This window comes from Nilaparvata lugens, chromosome X, assembly GCF_014356525.2.
Source record: "Nilaparvata lugens isolate BPH chromosome X, ASM1435652v1, whole genome shotgun sequence".
Lineage (NCBI taxonomy): Eukaryota > Metazoa > Arthropoda > Insecta > Hemiptera > Delphacidae > Nilaparvata > Nilaparvata lugens.
In genome coordinates, this window is record NC_052518.1 from 18,282,888 (window position 1) to 18,303,020 (window position 20,133).

At 34.3% G+C, this 20,133-nt stretch overlaps 2 protein-coding genes across 3 annotated transcripts in view; one reads left to right on the forward strand and one right to left on the reverse strand.

Moving 5' to 3' along the window:
• LOC111045179 (adenosylhomocysteinase-like 1) overlaps nucleotides 1-14,381 on the reverse strand; it is a 54,977-nt gene extending 40,596 nt beyond the window's left edge. Inside the window, exon 1 of one of the 2 annotated variants that reach the window (XM_022330507.2) lies at nucleotides 14,046-14,324. In XM_022330507.2, the coding sequence (XP_022186199.1) occupies nucleotides 14,046-14,144 (99 nt within the window). In that variant the 5' untranslated portion in view covers nucleotides 14,145-14,324. Of the gene's footprint in view, nucleotides 1-14,045 lie in introns of both variants that reach the window. The other variant, XM_022330508.2, reaches the window with a different exon arrangement.
• A 2,367-nt stretch (nucleotides 14,382-16,748) lies between these two features.
• LOC120354516 lies at nucleotides 16,749-17,165 on the forward strand. Its single transcript, XM_039441840.1, has one exon. It carries the CDS (start codon nucleotides 16,749-16,751, stop codon nucleotides 17,163-17,165), a length of 417 nt encoding a protein of 138 aa, XP_039297774.1.
• Nucleotides 17,166-20,133: the final 2,968 nt, after the last annotated feature.

Below are 20,133 nucleotides of genomic sequence, written 5' to 3' on the forward strand. Positions count from 1 at the left end.
TCATACCTTAAATTTGAACGATGATTCGAGGAGCAAGACAAATTGATTCTTCCTTCTGAGATGAAATAATACAGATACAGTCCTAAACAATCAGCTCTCCACTGAGACTAGTCTCTTTTTCTTATTCCCGTATTATCAGAGATATAGACTTATCGCATTTCCAGCTACATTTTACTTGTAAAGAAACGATATCTTACACGGTACGTTAATATTGTACACGTTTTGGAAGTGTTTTTGTCGTTGTCATTTCATATTGGAAAAATTCTGGTGATTGAGGACTTTATATAATATATTATTTAGAGACATGGCTGCAACGTATACACTCCATGATCATCTATCGTGTACTTCTATATACTGTTGCTATTAAAATGTATGGTTTGTAGTATGGTTTGCAATTTCTAAATTGCGGAATGGTAAATTAGCGGAACCTTGTGATTTTCAACATCGCATCTTTTATTACATATAAGTGTGTATGCACTCTCACTTTACTCATGAATCAACAAAATCCCTCAAGCCTCAATTTACTGGATCTACCGTAAGATAATAATATAAGGAAAATAGATTTATTGAAGCTGTATTGACAATATTTTGTGATGCAGTAATTTTATTGGAATTAAATGAATTATCTGGATTCATGGATGCCTATCATCATATACGTTTGTGGAGCCGTATTGGCACTAAATGAAGAATAATGAAAACATTATGTTGTGATGAAATTGTCATCTCTCGATAAGAGATACACATTATGATACAATATTGTCATATCATTTGTCAAATGATCTCTTTTTCAAGCAAGTGATATCATGGATTACCTCATTGTCAAGTGATATTCTTGATTATCTCTACGATTTTATAAGAAAGATTATCATTGTGTTATTGAGCCAGTAGTTTCATCGGAACAGAATTCGAGTGATGAATTCGAGCAGCAATGATTGAATGAGAAGCATTGATGTTATCCATAAGGAACAACCATAAGACAGTTTGGATGTTATCCATAAGGAACAACCATAAGACAGTTTGGATGTTATCCATAAGGAACAACCATAAGACAGTTTGGATGTTATCCATAAGGAACAACCATAAGACAATTTGGATGTTATCCATAAGGAACAACCATAAGACAGTTTGGATGTTATCCATAAGGAACAACCATAAGACAGTTTGGATGCTATCCATAAGGAACAACCATAAGACAGTTTGGATGTTATCCAGAAGGAACAACCATAAGACAGTTTGAAGTGGATCTGACTGAAGTGGATCCGGGAATAACTGGCTTCTTCATTTGAAAATGACAAGTTGAGAACTTAATTGGCCATGTCCTTCGTACGAATCAACAAACGCTCTTCGTATTTGATCCCATTAAGCATGTGATCCATGTAGAAGACACCGCAACATAGTTGCTCAAACTGAAAGTGTTTTGACTCAGCTCCATCAACAAACAATAGGCCTACAAACCTAACAGATAATAGGCTCTAACAATAAATTCAGGGTACAGCTTATGATATACAGTAGGAGTAGATATTTATGTGACACTTCAAAAGTACATTATAAATGTATTCACTAAAATAGTAATAATACTTTTACTCACACCCATTCACATCTTTTCAATTATCAATTTAAATCCTGATATTTTTCTGTGTTTTAGGAGATATCCACATTGAATAAAATACTTGAAATTGCCACTACCACTTATTTTTCAAACCATTTTTGAGGAAATAGCTTCAGTTGTTCACATTCAGGTAAACTTTAAGTTTAAATCGAGCAGTATAATATAGTTAAGTTATAGTGTGAATAAAGCCTTATTTATTAATTTATGAAAAGTAGGATTAGTAATTGGTTGATTTATGAAGGTCAAGCTCCATCTACTGTGAGCGTGTATTTTATCGGCCAATAACAAAGCGAAACTGTGATAGGTCAGCCAATCATATAGCATATTTCATACTTTCTCGAAGTTTAAACTTTCAGTTCACTAGAGATAGAATAAAAATACAGGTGGATTTTGCTGGAAAACAGAAAAAGTAATAAGTCTATTTGAATTTACCAGTGAATATATAACTTGACACTGCGCTTATATCGGCTACTTGATTCGAATAAAAACTTTCAGTAACCTTTTATTAAAAACTTTAAAATATTTCAACGACTAGTTTCGACCATAGGTCATTTTCAAAATTGAAGCGTTTTTAAAATTGAACTAAATTTAAAAATTGAAATTAAAGTTTTTATATTGTTTTTATTGTAATCAAGTAGCCCATTTTGAAAATGACCTATGGTCGAAACTAGTCGTTGAAATATTTTCAAGTTTTCAATAAAAGGGTACTAAAAGTTTTTATATTGTTTTTATTTCAACTTGACACTGTTATGGAACGGGTCCCAGGAGGAAAAACGAAGCATTGAAACCTAGTAGAAGAATCATTAAAATAACTTTTATTACTTGAATTATAATGTATCTATAACGTAAGCCACCTTTAAGGGTTAGCAAATGTGCCCCAAGTGCGTTCAAAATTGATGTTTCTCTGATAACTGGTAGTTATATTAAACATTATTACAAAGAAGCTTTATTTTATTATGGGCAAATGTGGAGTGTTATTATTCATGTTGCATATTATCTATCCATTCAGACAGCTAAAGCACAAAATTCTGTCATAGTACGGTTCCTGAAACGTTTATCAAGCCAAGAAAGCTTAGTGTATTTTATTATCATCAACAGTACTTTGAAGTAAAGGGAAAGTTATATGAGTAGGATAGGTGAAAAGTTAATGACCGAGTGAGGGCTCTATGTCTTATCTTATCGGTTTTTTGACGAAAATTTTCAACATATATTTAAAAAAACAACACGTAACACGATCTGTTTGTTCTGTCACCTGAGATAATAATTTCATTCAAGTATGAAAACTTCCATAAAATGGGAAACTATTATTAAGGATGAAAATGTAGTGGAAATCGCATTCATTCCAATCTGTTGAAGAAAATTAGGGAGGCAACTAGAGAACATTATTTGTAAGTGGATTTGAACTGAAAAGAAAGAACCTGAGTTGACCAATATGAAACAATAGCATCCCGTTGCATTTTAAAAATAACCGCTGGTTGTTGGTTATGACCCTCCCATAATAATTGTAGTTCTACTCACCCCTTCATCATCCAATTGCCCACGCGCAAGTAACACTCATTTCAATAATAAATAGCCTTCATATAGACTACACATTTGAAAAATATCAAGTGAGTAACAGTTGTAATCAAAAAAGTTTGTTCAAAAAGTAGTTATACTCTATTGAGTTTTCAAAATTGGAGTATTTTATCGAGAATAGTAGCTTATATCAGTCATCAAATGCTCTCATTGGGTTAGTTTTCAGTATTGTACAGTGAAAATTGGTTTACTGATCTGAACGGTTCTTAGAATACCCGATCAAGATGATATGATAGGCATCAAGATGATATGAGTCGGAAAGGGCCATTTCTAGATATCCTGCCTATTTCTCAATGGATATATCAAAACTGTAATAAAGGAAAGAACTGGCTTATACACGTACGGGATAGGAAAATTATGTTTGACGCATCATCACGTTTGAACTACTGGACTGATTAAATTGAAGTTTTGCATATGGATTCTTAACTAACCGAGGATGGTTATAGGCCTATTTTCAATTATTCAAGATTTCATTACGTCAAGTTTTAAAATGGACCCTTGCGGGGCACGGGTTACCTGCTAGTAATAAATAAGTATAGTAGAAATAAAATCATTTTTGAATTATTAAAACTCTACAATATCAATTTGGAAGCTACCAATTTAGGCAAAAGTCAAGTTGAAAAGTTTTTGTAAAACGATAAAAAGTTCAAAGAATAGAAAAAATGAATGACATTCTTATCTGTTACTTGGCATTTATAAGCTTCTGACAGCGTAGAAAAGGATAATAACTTGATTCAGGCTTTTTTCAGGTATCTTCCTCAATTAGCAATAATCAATATAAACTAACTATTAATGATCGCCAAGTAATTGTAAACTTTGAAAATAAGAAAACGCCGCTAATAATTACTATTGTTTGAATAGGATGTACAAATCTGAAATATTTCTAGGGTATAGGCCTATGACGTAATACACGAAGACAGTTGAAAATAATTTTCTCAAAAAAAAGGTAGCAATGCAAACTTTGAATTTGGAGCTTGAAATGTTGTCATGCACGTTTTAAAATGATATTATCATAGACTCAAGAGTGATTGGGCTGGAAATCTAGTGGTGCAGTATGATAATATGTGAACTAAATGTAAGTGATTAGCAGATAATAGGTCTGGATTGGGGACAATGCTAACAGACACTGAACAAGAAACCTGAGACAACAGACTCGGGGATTAGATGCCAGTAAGAAGAACGCCTAGGAATTAGTACGGAATATTTTTTGTAACGGAAACAAACATTATTGGTTTTCCAGAAGGGTGCGTGAAAGATTGCATAGTAGAGAATAAATGGATAGCCTATATGGATATTATAGAAGCAACAAAAACAAAAATAAAAACAAATGTAAAGCTCTTAAAAATTTGATGTTACTGTAAATGAAATGAAATAGAAAAACGTTTTAAGAATTTATTGGGTAGGGTTTAGCTTGTCAAGTTTTACCTTAAATTATTTAACACATAAAATCACCAAATACCGACCACCAAAACTGAAAAAAATATCAGTCAACTGATGCAGTGTTTCCTCCTTTTTATGAAATATAAACACAAAACGAAAACTGTATGAATGAAATCAGCTATGCCAGTGGATAAATCTATAGCCGATTCCATTTCAACCAAGAAAATTATAAAAATTCAATGCAAAAACAGGCTAACGCATTTAAAAATAAAATAAAGCACTGAAACAACACGTTTTTCAATCAATAAAAAGTACCAATGACATACACATACGATGGAAAATAAATGGATGATACGTGATAAATAAACATAATGAACATTTTAAATAAAGGAACGGAATAATAAAAGTATTGAAAAAGAGGTGAATTTGACAGTTCAAACATACTAACTGGCGTTTATGATCTTCAAAACCACTTGGGAGTGGTTTGTAGTCCCCCTAAAACTATAGATCCATTATTCAGATCATCTAAATCTGATCTAATCAACCATTTGATTAACTTGGACCTCGTGTGGGCATCATCATCACCATCAGAAAAAGTGCCTTTTGACGATTTATTGATTTCTAAAACACTAGTTTTATAATTTTCAATGACTCATCTTGCAACGACTTTCAAAAGTACAATAGAAGAACCTAGGAGTATTAGTTTGTTTCCACATAATTCGGTTCCTAAGCACAACATTCTGTGAATTATCTCCGCTTTATTTTCTCAATGGTTATGGTTAAAGGGTAAAACATTCTTTATGCAAATAATTTTGCATAGTATCGTCTGTTATTCTTTGCAGAGCAGACTTATTTTATTCTGAGAGCAAATTCATTCACTTGGAAAAAGATGAGTTTGACGAGTAGAAAATTCAGGCGGACTCAATTTTGATGTATCAGATTTTGCGCTTTCAACTGCCTCATAAATCGAATCAATATTATAATTTATAATATAATATATTTATCATATTATATTATAGAGACGAGCATTATTGATTGAAAACTGCACTTTCAGAAAACCAATAACTTTTCCAAAACCAATATTTCCGAACAAATTTTCTAAACTAATATTTCTCTTTCATTTCTTAACTACAGTATGAATTATACGTATTGCAGAAATCTTATCACTTGGAGGGTCTTACAGTGCCTAAAAATCACGTTTGATGTAGCCGTAGCCTACTCAATGTGCTCTAACTAGTTGAAATCAACACAATTTTAATTCTTTCGAAACTCACAAAGAACCCTCTGAATTGTGAGAATCCTCGAGTGGATTGTTGACAAGCACGCTTTATAGGAGATAAACTAATATTCCAAACCAAGATAATGTCAGATTTTGAACACTTAAATTCTTCAACTTGATTAGTTTCACTCTTTGAACACTGTAAAATGCCGCGAGAAGTCTGATCTTCAAAATTGTATCTAGATCTTAGCCTTTCTAGAAGTTCTATTTTAAGTAAACTTTTCTTTGACATTATTGAAGTTCATGAAATATATTATTTTGTTTAATTTTATGCAAAGCTAAAACAGTTCTAATGGAAGACTAGCTCTTTTTAACTTACACTTGCATTTGACCTTCAATATACCAATCTATGTTTGGGGACCTAAAATTCACTTATTTATTAACTTTTGAACTTTGGGTTGCGTCGGTTGTGAAACACCAGTTGGATACAATTTTGAAGATGACTATTCTTCAAGTTATAGTGACGTATACTATTTAATGAAATATCAATAAATCCTTTTTGCACCAATAAGGATTTTAAAGTTATAACTACTATATGCTTGTCAACATTTGACAGTCGATTTCTTCTTTTCTATATCAAATTAATAATCACTCACCATGTACTTATGCATATTCTTCAAGTTGAGATCATATTTGTTATATACAAAGTAGTGTTTTTTCAGCTTGATAATGACCACTATAAACAGAGTAGTGGGTTTTCTTAGCTTGGTAATGACCACTATAAACAGATTTTATGTACAGCTTCTTGTATATATTCAGATAAATTTTGAACTATCTTTGTAAATGAATTTTCTGAGAGACCTTGAACCTGATAATTCTGCTCATCTAATAACTGTATAGATAAGTGATTTTACTATTCACCCCAAGTTCTTCTTCATCTATCTTGGAAAAATGAAGCCGATTTCGTAGCGTTAGGAAAACGTGAAATTTATAACACTTGCAAGTAATAATGACTATAGTGAGGTCCACGTTATAATGGCAGTGGAGAAAGATAGGAGAACATTGCCGATCCTCACTGTCTTGTCAATGCCTTCTTGACGGTACCTGATACAGGTTTATTGATAAACGGTAATATTAACCGTTCATTCTCGTTCAGAATGATCAATTATATTCTATTGAGCAAGAAATTATATTTTTTAATAATTTCATAATGAATTTTCATAAATAAGATGAAATATTTTGATAATTAATTATTAATTCCACATTGTTAAAAGACGATCTGGCAACAGAGCAAAGCGAGAAAGAGATAGCGCTACCCGCTTTTTTGAATGAAAGACAAGGATAGCAACACCATTGCTAATCAAACACTGCCATTATAACGTGGATCTCACTATAGGAATTTAACGTTAGAGAATGCATTGACTTTTGATAAAGAGCAACCTGTGATTCCATGGAATCTGCTATGAATTTTTGGTTGACGACCACATTGGATGTTGATGAATCAAGTAAAAGTATAGTGTGATAGAGTGAGTCAAATCTTTACAATACGTGAAGTAAGCTATTTGTTTGGGCCCAATGGAGAGCATTGGAACAATGTTTGCCGCAATGTGTTAAGGAGGTTACTGGTGTATGATTATGTAATGACAAAAGGCATGTAGAAGTTGGTTCCACTCCCAAGTCCTCAATCACAACGCGCTGTGGGTATCAAGCTGTGTATTGACTCTCAGGTCAAAGCGTTGCTTGATACAATTCACTTGTGTCGTCCCACATTTCTATTCACTATTATCAGAGCACAGCCCTATTCAAAGGCAGCTTCATGTTTCATTTGTAGATCGCTGTGACAATTTCAAATAATTTCCAAAAAGTTATAAATGTTCAATTTATTTATTCACATATTAATTAAATTGGTTAATTCATCAGAGTGAAACCATTTTTTTAAATTGGTATTGATTTATTGAAGGACGAACCCAGTTAGCGATATTCACACCAATTAAAGTAGGGACTGTTTCATTTATAATTAATTGTGTTAATGGAATGAAATTAAATAAGACTAAGTATTGAAAAAATTTGTAGATAAATGTTATATTTGGAGAAATCATTAGAAATTCATGATTTTACAAAATATGGTACTTTGTAAGATTCGACTCCTAATTCAAATTCATCTTTTAGTGGATTTTCAACTAGTTGGTCACTGACAATGATACTTTTCAAATTAAAAGTATATATGCAGTATGCTATGATTGAACACACCCAACCTTGATCCTCGAATAATGATTTGAAATTTATTTGTAGCCTATCTTCAAAAGAATCAGGTTCCACCTTATTTTATGAAGTATCATTGCTTCATTGAATTCATCGTCAAATTTTACGTTAAGTAAATTCCCATTTTGAATTTATGCATATTCAAAGTTGAAAAATCTGAATTGACACGATATATTATAACTTATATTGAGATAATGAAATGTCACATTTTGGAAAACTATAGGAGAATTTCTAAATGTTTTTCTAAAAATGTTTTTAATCATTTCGACGACTTGTAGAATACTGTTGTAATATTTGGATTATTTTACTGACACTCTTTACTCTGTACGGTATAACTCTGATGCACTTATTGGTTCCGAGTAAATCGACACTACAAAAACAATAATAGTTATTTGTGCACCTAGTGGATAAAGTTGCACGTATTTTTGGCTTGAAAATTCTCTGGAATAACTTAATTTATTCAATGAGGGGTGATTCTTTCCCGATCATATTTATATGTTTTATTATTATACGATATTTACGAATAAATAAATTATTGAGTGTAATATTCGACTATAATCTTGTGTTTAATCCTACTAGATTCGAAATTTCTAGCTAATATATATCTTTGAACGAATATTGAACTTGAACTTTCAATAGTAAAAAATAACCTATTTTTTGGACATGTTATTCATTATCAAAATTTGGTAATAGAATAGTTTTGGGCCAAGCCTATTGTTCTTTCCTAATCATATCCATATGATTTGTAATTGAATCCACAAATAAATAGAAGTGTAACTTTTCTCCCTGAGAGAAACATTCATTACTCGAGGACTCAAGTGATGGCCACAATTTCTTTAAGAAGGAAAAAATATCTTGGTCCCGTGATGCACACACCATACAACAGTCCTCCAGCTATAACAATACATAATTCAACTCCTCCTTCACCATGGTTCATGCTCCAGAATTGAATTTGAAATAATTATATTGAAATAATATATTCAAAACTACTTTACTGTAGCCTACTTCTACATAAAATTAGCAAGTTCATGGACAATTTCAAAATGAATGAAAGAAGAAAAATTTTTTCATGAGACTTGTAACAGAATAAGAAGAGCGTAAATTAATCAATCCAAGAAAGAACTGCAGACTATCCTCATCAAAAGACATTAATTAACTCAATCAATACGCAAGCCTCGCAAACAACAGCTTTCTCAATGTTCTAATTCAGCTGATGCACATTATTTATTGGGATGCTGAATAGAGGTCACACAAGAGAGGTTGCTGACCAACTAACAGGGTAATGAGGATAATGGAACCCATGAAGCGAGTCCTTTCCTTCGCTTTCATTTCTAAGTTCAGCTCCCCCTATACGTGAAGCATTTTATTCAAAGTGATATTTTCTAAAAAAAGAAGGAACATTTCCTCAAATCTTTCTTTCCTCAAAGCTCACGAATAAAACAACTGATAATCAAGAAAAATAACTCACTGGACCTACAACCGAAGAAAACATTTTATTGAAGTTTTATCAGTTCACCAAACAATAATTTTATATCAAGTGTTCAAAATGTTATGCTCAAAAAATAAAAGCTAAATATTATTCAGATAATTCTATTAGGATTTTAGTCCCAGCTCATACGTACCAGAATCAAAAAGTATATCTAGGTAATTTTCAACCAATTTACAAAAAGGAAAAATTTCATAAGATTACAATCATTCAATATGGTAATGTTTTTAAGATAGAGGTAGCGGGAGATTAATGCATATAAAGGTTGATTGATGTATTTTTTCTGATGCTCACACAAGTGGTTTTGAAGAGTCTAAGCGTGAGTAATGAGATAGTAAGAGGGATTATGAAAAATGGATAGACCTACAGTAAAAGGTGGGTTCTGAACCATCAGAAGGTGATTTTCCGAACTTATAGAAGTGAAGCTGGCCTCAAGTGATCTTTAAACAATAATAGTGAGGGTAAGTCCATTATCAAATCTAATCCGTACGTGACTATAAGATGCAACAGTTGATAATTGTGTACCTAATGAGTGGTTAATGATGTGAGGAATTCGCTTTCCAGAGTTTCAAGACAATCAATTACAAGTTTGTATGGATTAATGCGTTAATTCTTAATGGACAATGCGTTGCATTGATGAAATTAATAGAGAATACATTGTCGTAACATTCGATGAATTATGATCATTCAGTTTCATTCTAAGCATCACATAAATTCATTGTTGGGTCTCTTTTTAGTACATTTGAAATTAACACAATTATCTTCCATTGATGAATTATGTCGTCAAATGTAAGCACAACATTCTTTACAATTTGAAGGGAACTGTTTTGAGTAGGAAATCCCTCAAATGCTAATTCCTTCAAAGTGTGTCTAAACCAGAGGTGAATGAATTCAACATGCTCGAATCATTTATTGTTGAGAAGGATTGAATGTACCAAATAATGATTGGTAGGAAGGATGAATTTATACGATACGGAGAATTAATTTTATAGTGATGAAAGATCCATGCATGTATGAATTTGGAACAAATTAAGTATTTTGAAATTAAAATAGAATGAAAATCAAGTGTGAGCATAATTCAATCTATTCGAGCAAAACCATTTGTATAGAATAGAAAATGTACCAGTAAACCGGGGTGACTTTATCCCAATTATGGAAAGTTGAGATTTTAAACCGCTTGCAATCAATACTTGAGCTGCAACAAATAAATCTCTTGCAATATTTCTTATTGTATTCTGCAACGATTGAAGAGTATTTTTCATTATAAAAAGTTCATATTTTTCTCCACTTTAATAAAGATATATTTTTTTGAAATTAAGAGACAATGTCAACCAGGGGTTGGGGTGTCTTTGTCTCACTTTGAAAAATAAATGGAAAAAAATCATTTTCAAGAGTTAGACAAAGTGAAAGCAACTATTAACCTTTAAAATGAATAAGGATATTGAAAATAACACTAAATTATTTTTTGATAAATATTTCAGTTCCTGCTGCCTAAAGATCTTTTTTAGCATGTTGGCTCCAGGTACAGAATCAGCTAAAAGTGAATATTAAGATCGTATTAATCTCAAGCAAGGTGAATGTTTTGTTTTATTAGGTAGAATACATAATATTTATCTTATTTTTAATTTTATTTTCATCACATCCTGCATAATATCACAATTTTTATACTGGTATAACAGAGATTTCGGATAACAGAGATCAGAGATAAACTGATTTGAATATTTTTCCGCGAGGTGGGACAATGTCACCCCGGGGTAGACGAAGTCACCCAGGTCGACGGTGAATTGAGCACAGGTACACGGTTTGGCTTTCGTATATAGACAAGTCATGGAATAACATGCTTAAAAATACAATAGTAACACTAGTTTTTCACTTTTAAAGCACTGCTACAATAAATTTTATAATGAACACACCAATGAATTATTGTTTTTGTTAAGAATCATGTGCTGATCTTCTGATAGGCCCTTTATTTATGAATTAGAGAGGAAACATATAAGCTCAATAATATCTTCACATATAGGCCTATTTCAAATTATTTTGATAACATAAAAATCCCATCTTCCTTACCTATATAAAAAATGGGGGTTTCACAGCTATCAACTACTTGGAAGACCTTTGAAATAAGAATACTGACAGCAGAATTAATAGCTGATGGATTCCATCTAATCAAAACATTATTTGAAATCTTTCATGAAAGGCATAACAAAATAAATGTATGGGAGGCAGAAGATTATAATCTTTAGAAAATTCCCTGTCAACACATGAATAAAATTTAATATACTAATTTCATTCAGTATGAATATTGATAAATTAATTTTCTATTACAATGTAACTGGAGCAAATATTCTAGTGTTCTAAAACTCATCGATAGTTAGAATGTTTAATATCAGAATATAGCTCTTAGTTTATGATTAAATGAATAACTGAAGAGCTACCTTATTATTTGCAAGTAGATAACTTATAGTTTTAAATAGCGTAATATTTTACTTATCCCTATTCTCAATTTCATTTGATGATGAACTGCGAAACTTCACCGATTTCTGGAGATTCACCCCTAAATACTATTTTATTCATGCATTCAAGTGATGTAGAAATCTCTGGAGTGGGGAATTTGATAAGTTATAATTTCTACGTGCGCAATAATACACTACTGCAGCCGAAAGCTATAACCTGTATGCTATAACGATTCTAATACAATTTTTTAAAACCTAATAGCTACCAGTACATTGATTCTTATCATCCTCCAAGCCAGGCTTATTATTTCTAGCAATTTTCGAGCATAGGGACCATTAAAGAGCGAATCACTGTCTTGATGAAAATTATGTTAATAGATGCTGTTATAGTCCAGGCAATGAATGCTCAAAAAAGGGTATAGAGGGAAATGTTGAGAAGACAATTTTTGACCCCGCAGTTCTGTTTAGTATTGTAAGGAGGTAACATATCAAAAGTCCCCACCCCTACCCAATGTGCTAAGGGGGTGGGGGTGGTTTAAAGGTACCATATTTTGGTTTATCGCATAAAACTCGAAAACTTAAGGACAGTAAGGTCCTAAGGACTTACTGTTCTATAACAAATTGAAGCTTACATAATTTCCTACAATATTCACCTTATAACTTTTTTTATATCTCCCCTAGTTTTCGAGATATCCGCTCTTGAAGGTGTGACATTTTTGAAAAAAATACGTTTACCACCAATTTTTTCCTATTTTTGCTCTTATAGCTTTTTGAAAAACGACGGGAAAAATCCATGCTGCTTATGAGCTTATAGAGCATCAAATTTTCTCCAAATTGATGTATAATTTCACACTTTACGAATTTCCTTGCTCCTTTTGCAGCAGCTTTAGTATTGAGTGTGGAATCTCCATTTTTGCAACAATAGACCAATTGACAAAGGAATTTGGAGGGAATGTTTCAAACAAAATTTTTGACTTTGCAGCTTTGTTGAGACTAGTAAGGAGGAGAACTCAGCATGGATTTTTCCCGTCGTTTTTTAAAAGGTTAAAGAGCAAAAATATTGAAAAAAAAAATTGGTGGAAAACGTGTTTTTTCAAAAATGTCACACCTTCAAGAGCGGATATCTCGAAAACTAGAGGAGATATGAAATAAGTTGTGAAATGAATATTGTAGGAAATTATGTAAGCTTCAATTTGTTATAAAACAGTTAAGTCCTTAGGATGCATAGTTTTCGAGTTTCCAAAACCAAAAAATGGTACCTTTAAACCACCCCCACCCCCTTAGCACAGGGGGTAGGGGTGGGGACTTTTTATATGTTCACCTCCTTACTACCCTAAACAGAACTGCGAGGTCAAAAATTGTCTTCCCAACATTTCCCTCTATAACCTTTCCTTGACTGGACTATTACTCAATACACTGTTTTTTTTTACCAACTGACATGAACTGAACGAACTTTACTCAAAACTGATGGAAGTAGTCATTGATAGTAGTGCTTATGAAGTCAAGAAATGAGTATATTAGCATTATAGTATATATATATTAAGCATTAATAGTATAGGCCTATTCAGAATATTCTAGCACTGTCCTTAAACTATAGTATACCAACTTAGAAATCAATCTTCCCTACATCAAAGTCGAAAATTAGAAGTCATACCATTTTTAGTGTGAAATATTCGGCCTAAAAGCGCATAATAATAATAGCAAATCTAGATTCTATCAAGTGACCCAATATGTTATCAAAAGATTCATAACTTATTTATACTGATGACATTTATTCAATTCATACAAGAAAATATAAATGTCTGCTGAGGCTCATTTAGATCATGACATTTTTATAAAACTATAAAAAGAACAATTTTCAAACATAAGACATCTCAGACGCGAATCTAGAAAGCCTATAATGCATACCGTATGCTAAGATCGAACGATACCGTATCAAATCGTGAAAAGAAAAATATTGTAGCCGAAGATACATTGAAAAACTAGTAATTCATCTAATTAATGAAATCCAATCACAGGAATAATAGTCTTAAGCTGGAGGGGAATAAAGATGTAACTTACTTTGACGACAGAGCCGGGATCCGTAACTGGGCTATCAGTGATGGTTATTGGAGTAGATTCAGTTCCCAAAAGACAGTCGTTTTCTCCAGGATTACTCATTTTAGATGAAACCCTGCTTGAGAAGATGTTTGAGCAACAAAACTGTGGTTGTTTCAGTAACAGAAGCCAGCGGATGAGCCTGCATACGGTACGTTCTCATTTACTACTGCTAATCTTGCTCTTGCCTAGTTGAGGCCTACGGAGCTACAATGCGTATGCGGATCAAGGATTGAGTTGAGTGGTAAACTAACCTCAAAACATTAATGTCATTTTCAAAGAAGAAATCTGAATACGAATGTCCTATGTAGCAACAGCAGTGCTCTCTGGAAGGTGAGTTCAACAATGGTGATGAGATAAACCATAAAGAGTCTTTCTCACATCATTATACTTGGAAGCAACAAAAGTGTATCGATAAATTCCTTGTTTTAAAGTTTGACTGTTGTAGAATATTTTTGAAAGTATAACAGCATCAGTGCGTTCTGCGGTTATTACCGATTTCCCATCAAAGACGTTTTCGTGTAGCGTAAGGCCGTCAATAATAAGTTGTATGCAATGAGGTTAGGTAATATAAATAAATAAATAGATAAAACAAAGAATTAAAGCCGTAATTCCAGAAAATGGAGTGATGTTACTTTCGACAAGTATGGCGTGAAATTGAATATTGTCACAGAGAAGAAATTCAGATTGAATTTATTACAGTAACTTAATCGTACGTTTAAAGCTATATAGAGCTGTAGATTCATTGATTGGCAAAGTTCATTTAGGTAGCCTACATTTTCCAAATTTGGATGTAAAAATTTAAATTTTGATTAGAAGGAATAAACATTTTGAATTTTAATGGAATGAAACACAGAGCTATGCAATACGATTCATTGAAGAATTTATTGTGAAGAAGAAGAAGAAGAAGAAGAATTCCTTCTACTTTGTAATATTGTCTATAGTGAGGTCCACGTTATAATGGTAGTGGAGAAAGATAGGAAAAAAACGTTGCCGAACCTTGTCAATGTCTGTCAATGCCTTCTATAGACGGTAGCGGATACAGGTCTATTGATGTAGTATTAACTGTTATATTTTTCAACAATTTAATGAAGAATTCACATGATTAAGATGAAATATTTTGTTAATTGACTATTAATTCTACATTGTTAAAATACGATCTGGCAACAGAGCAAAGCGAGATTGTTGAATGATAGACAAGGATAGCAACACCATTGCTAATCCTAATCAAACACTGCCATTATAATGTGGACCTCACTATAGATATTTTTTGTGCAACGAAAGGTCAAAGGTGCTCACGTAGAAACTTGTTGAACTTGTCATGTGTTATGAATAAAACTACTTAAAATCTGCTTTTCAATAATACAATATTCATGTAAGTACACTTATTCATTATTTTCCTATTCACCTATGAAATGTGTTCAATAATTTATGCTCAATCTGTATATGGATAGGACATGAGTTCCAAGGAAAATCATAACAGTGAGAGAACACAAGTTTTGTAACGATTAGAACATGTGTCTCTGAGAAATAAGGTAACCATAGAAAGGGGAAATAATATATTTGAAGAGAAGCCCAGCAGCTTCATAGGTTCTTGAGTTCTTGATCATGAGGCAGACTTCGAGACAAACTACAGGTGATATTTTGTGTCTCGCTCTCACTTAGCTGGGAATGATTTACCAGGAACCATTCCAATGAACATGAGGTTGAAGAGCTGACAAGTCAGTTCTGCAGACTTTTCCAGAACGATTTTCCAGTAAACTCTGGGAGGTGCATATTACTGTCTATGAGCTGCTCATAGACCTCCATGAAGCACTCGATACTGTTGAAAAGGACATACTGATTTTGAAATTATAGATTGAAGAATGGAGTCATTGGAAGAACTAAAAATGAAGGAGAAAAGCATTACAATGGATGGAAGACTATCTTTCTGATCCAAAATTATTTAGTCCTGACATTCTTTTGTAATTGTGTGGAAATTTATTTTTAAAAAGGAAAAAAATTAGTTTTATTGCACAAACTTGCAACAGATTGAGCCCTACTCAATGTGTATAGCCTATACACAGCAGCTCAAGTTGGTTATCTATGAGATGTGCAACAATCTGTGGATTCTGGTCATCTTAAAAACGGGGGGTAAATGTGATCGCTTCCGAATTTATCTCACGTGCTCCCTGGGTATCTCTGCAACTGGAAAACGACTAACGAAAACGACTTTACAAATAAAATCGCAGAGAAAGCTAAACGATCACAGCGTGGTGGGACACTGACATGTAGAAACCACATCCAAGGCGACTGGACCCTCATAAAGGGCTACCCAGTCACAGAGGGAAAAAATGTTCTTCTCAGAACAATGTGAATAATAAACTTAACTCCAAGCACAATTTACAAATCCTTCAACTAAATGTTGAAGGCTTCACTAGAGCCAAATCTAAAGTAATCTGTAAAATATCCAAAGATTTTAACATCGACGTAATTGCACTCCAGGAAACTCATGTCATGCAAGAAAATATCAGAGTGCTGTCTATACCAGGCTACACTCTTGTCTGTTTTGTCCCACACCCCAAACATGGTGTAGCAAGTGTTCATTGCTCTAAACTTGGAAAATCAGTATCGGATATAGATATTCAAGAATATTATGTGAGTTTCAAAGTGAATAAAATCCAGATAATGAATGTGTACAAACCACCCTCATCTAGATGGGAACAGAACACTCTCACAGATGTTACACATCCAGCCGTATGTGTGGGTGATTTCAATTCAAGGCATACAGATTGGGGATATAGCTCATGCAACCCTGACAGTGAGTATTTGGCAAGATGGGCAGCTCTTGGAGATCTTGCTCTTGTCTATGATGCAAAACAAGGAGGTAGCTTCCACTCTGCAAGATGGGCAATACCAACTAACCCAGATCTCTGTTTCATGACCAGAGATGTGAACAACCTCCCTCTGCCAACAAGCCAGCTCTACCTCAGGCGCTTCCCTCGGTCGCAACATAGGCCTATAGTCACAACAATTGGTCTCACAATTCCGGTTGTGAAAAGCACCCCTGTGTCACGATGGAACTTGAAAAAAGCAGATTGGTAGAAATATACAAATCATATAGAGACTTGCATCTGCCAGATTCCCCCCAATATATCAAACTATAGACGTTTCTAGGACTATTACGAAGTGCAGCAATCCGAGCTATTCCAAGAGGTTTCAGGTCTCAATATATTCCATGTTGGAGCACAGCATGTGAAGCTCTGTGTGACACATATATATTGTGTCATATTGTGACACAGAGGATGACACGAGAGCTTGGGAGCTATCAGAAGATCTTCTGAAGAGCCTCAATGATGAGAGGAAATCTAGATGAGTACAAGCCATGGAGGAGCTGGATTTCAAACATTTAAGTAGGAAAAGCTGGTCACTGTTAAGAAGATCAGGTGCAGCTGAGAATCTCCCTACCAATCCAGGCTCAGTAAGTCCAGAATCAGTAGCAGCATCATTGCTTCAAACATCCCAGGTGAAGGTCAACTTGAAACATAAACGCCAGGTCAAACGTGCTTTATGTAGAGAAACTCAGCAATGTCCTCAAACTTGCCAGATGTCTTCTCCTGTTTCTTCTGAAGAGATGAACAATACACTAATAATGATCAAAAATGGCAAAGCAGCTGGACATGATGGGGTCCTCCCTGAATTCTCAACACCTCCTCATGGAACCAATTATCCCGAATGAACAAGCTGGTTTCAGGAAGGGCAGAAGCTGTGTAGAACAGGTGCTGGGTTTGACTACGTTCATCGAGACAGGTTTCCAAGCAAAGAAAAAGACTGGTGCTATCTTCCTGGACCTCACATCAGCATATGATACAGTCTGGGTTCAGGGACTGTTGCCTAAGGTCGCTAGAACGGTGAAGAGCAGGCAAATTGTGAACCTCTCTCGTTAAATGCTCTCGAACCGGAAACTGTATTTTGTTTTGAATGGAAAGAAGAGCCAGTGCAAAGTCCTTCAGAATGGCCTTCCACAGGGATCAGTACTTGCCCTAGTTCTTTTCAACCTATATACTTCTGATTTGCCAAAAACAGAGTAAGAAGCTCATGTATGCAGATGATATAGCATTAACTGCACAAGACTCCAACTTACAAGAACTTGCAAGTATACTAAATCCAGATCTTTCAAAGATAAAACGCTACTTGGAAAATTGGTGCTTGAAGGCAAACCCAAGTAAAACAGTTTGTACTGCCTTGACCAATGCTCAAGCCCACAGACCACTGAATATTTTCCTGGGGAAAACAACATTGAAAAATGAATTAGCTCCAAAGTACCTGGGCATAAAACTTGAACACAGTCTCACCTCTCGAAAACATCTTGAAATGGTGTGAGCTAAAATACAATCCCGCAACAATCTAATCAGCAAACTTGCAAGTACCACCTGGTGATCAGGAGCTGGTGTTCTGCGGCAGTCAGCCCTGGCTTTAGTTTACAGCATTGCAGAGTACTGTGCACCAGTTTGGTATGAGAGCAGCCATGTCAAGCTAATAGATGTGGAGCTGAACAAGACAATGCACAGAATTTCTGGGACATTGCAGGCCACACCTCAACACTGGCTGCCGATACTCTCTCATATAGAGCCACCAGACCTGTGCCATATCAAATCAAACAGATCAAGCAGCCAACTGTGGGAACAAATAGAGAGCAACCTATCCCTTCCCATACATCAATTTCTGAGTGATGAATCAGAAATAAGACTGAGATCATGAAGTCTCTTTCCACATCCTGCATCCATCATGCCCTAGGTCTCCCTCTTCTTCTCACAGCCTCCAACTTCTCATAGAGCATCGTTCTTGGCATTCTTTTCTCCAGCATTCTTTCCACATGTCCAAGCCAATCTATCCTTCTTGCCTTGACAAAACGGAGAATATTTTTACCTTGCAGGATTTCTTCAATATTTCAGCATTCTTTCTGATTCTCCACGCACCATTCTCCTGCACTGGACCATATATTCTATCCTAACCAGCTTCCTCTCAAAGACCATCAGTGCTTTAGCATCCTCTTGTAATACTGTCCATGCTTCACTACCATATGTGACAACCGGTCTTATTAGAGTCCTGTATATTTTCATTTTAGTGTTCCTGGTTAGTAATTGGGACTTTAGTAATTTATTATTGGCAAAATATGCTCGATTGCCCAGCATTATCCTGTGCTTGATTCCGGAGGATATTCTGTTAATGCTATTGATCTCAGTGCCCAGTGCCCAACATGAAGGTTTTAACTTTTTCGAATACTCTTTCTCCAATTTTGACAGTTTCTTTCTCTGTCACTCCTCTAGGGCTCATTTCCAGGTACTTAGTCTTTCCTCCATTTATTTCCAGACCTGCTACCTTAGCCTCATCTCTAATCTGCAAAAGTGCTTCTTCCAGCAAACGCATGCTTCTCAAGATTATGATAACATCATCTGCATATGCTAAAACTTGTGTCATTCTGTTCGTGATGTTGCCTCTCTTGTCAATGCATTCCATAGCTTTCTGGAGGACTATGTTGAAGAGCAAGGCTGATAGTACATCTCCTTGTCTTATGCCGTCATTGATACTGAATTCCCTACTCACTCTTCCTTCACTCAGCACCATACTTTTTGTGTCATTCATGGTCAATTTAACCAGAATTATTAGTTTTCTTGGAAACTCGTACATCTCTAGAGCATCCAGCACCTTACTTCTCCTTCTCATCAAAGGCCTGCTTGAAATCAATCAATAGCATATGCAAGTTAGTATTGTGCTCATATAACTTTTCCATTATTTGCCTGAGGGTAAATATTTAGTCTGTTGTGCCTCTGCCAGGTCGAAATCCACACTGATACTCATATTCTATGCCTTCTGCTAGACTGCTCATTCTTATATAATGTCAGAATGTGTGGAAATATTTTATAAGCTATGTCTAACAAAGTTATTCCTCGATTATTATCACAAAGCAACTTGTCACCTTTTTTAAAAATTGTGCATATCAGACCCTTCTTCCAATCCTTTGGTATTTGTTCTGTGTTCTCCATATCAGCATTATTATCCTGTGCAGACA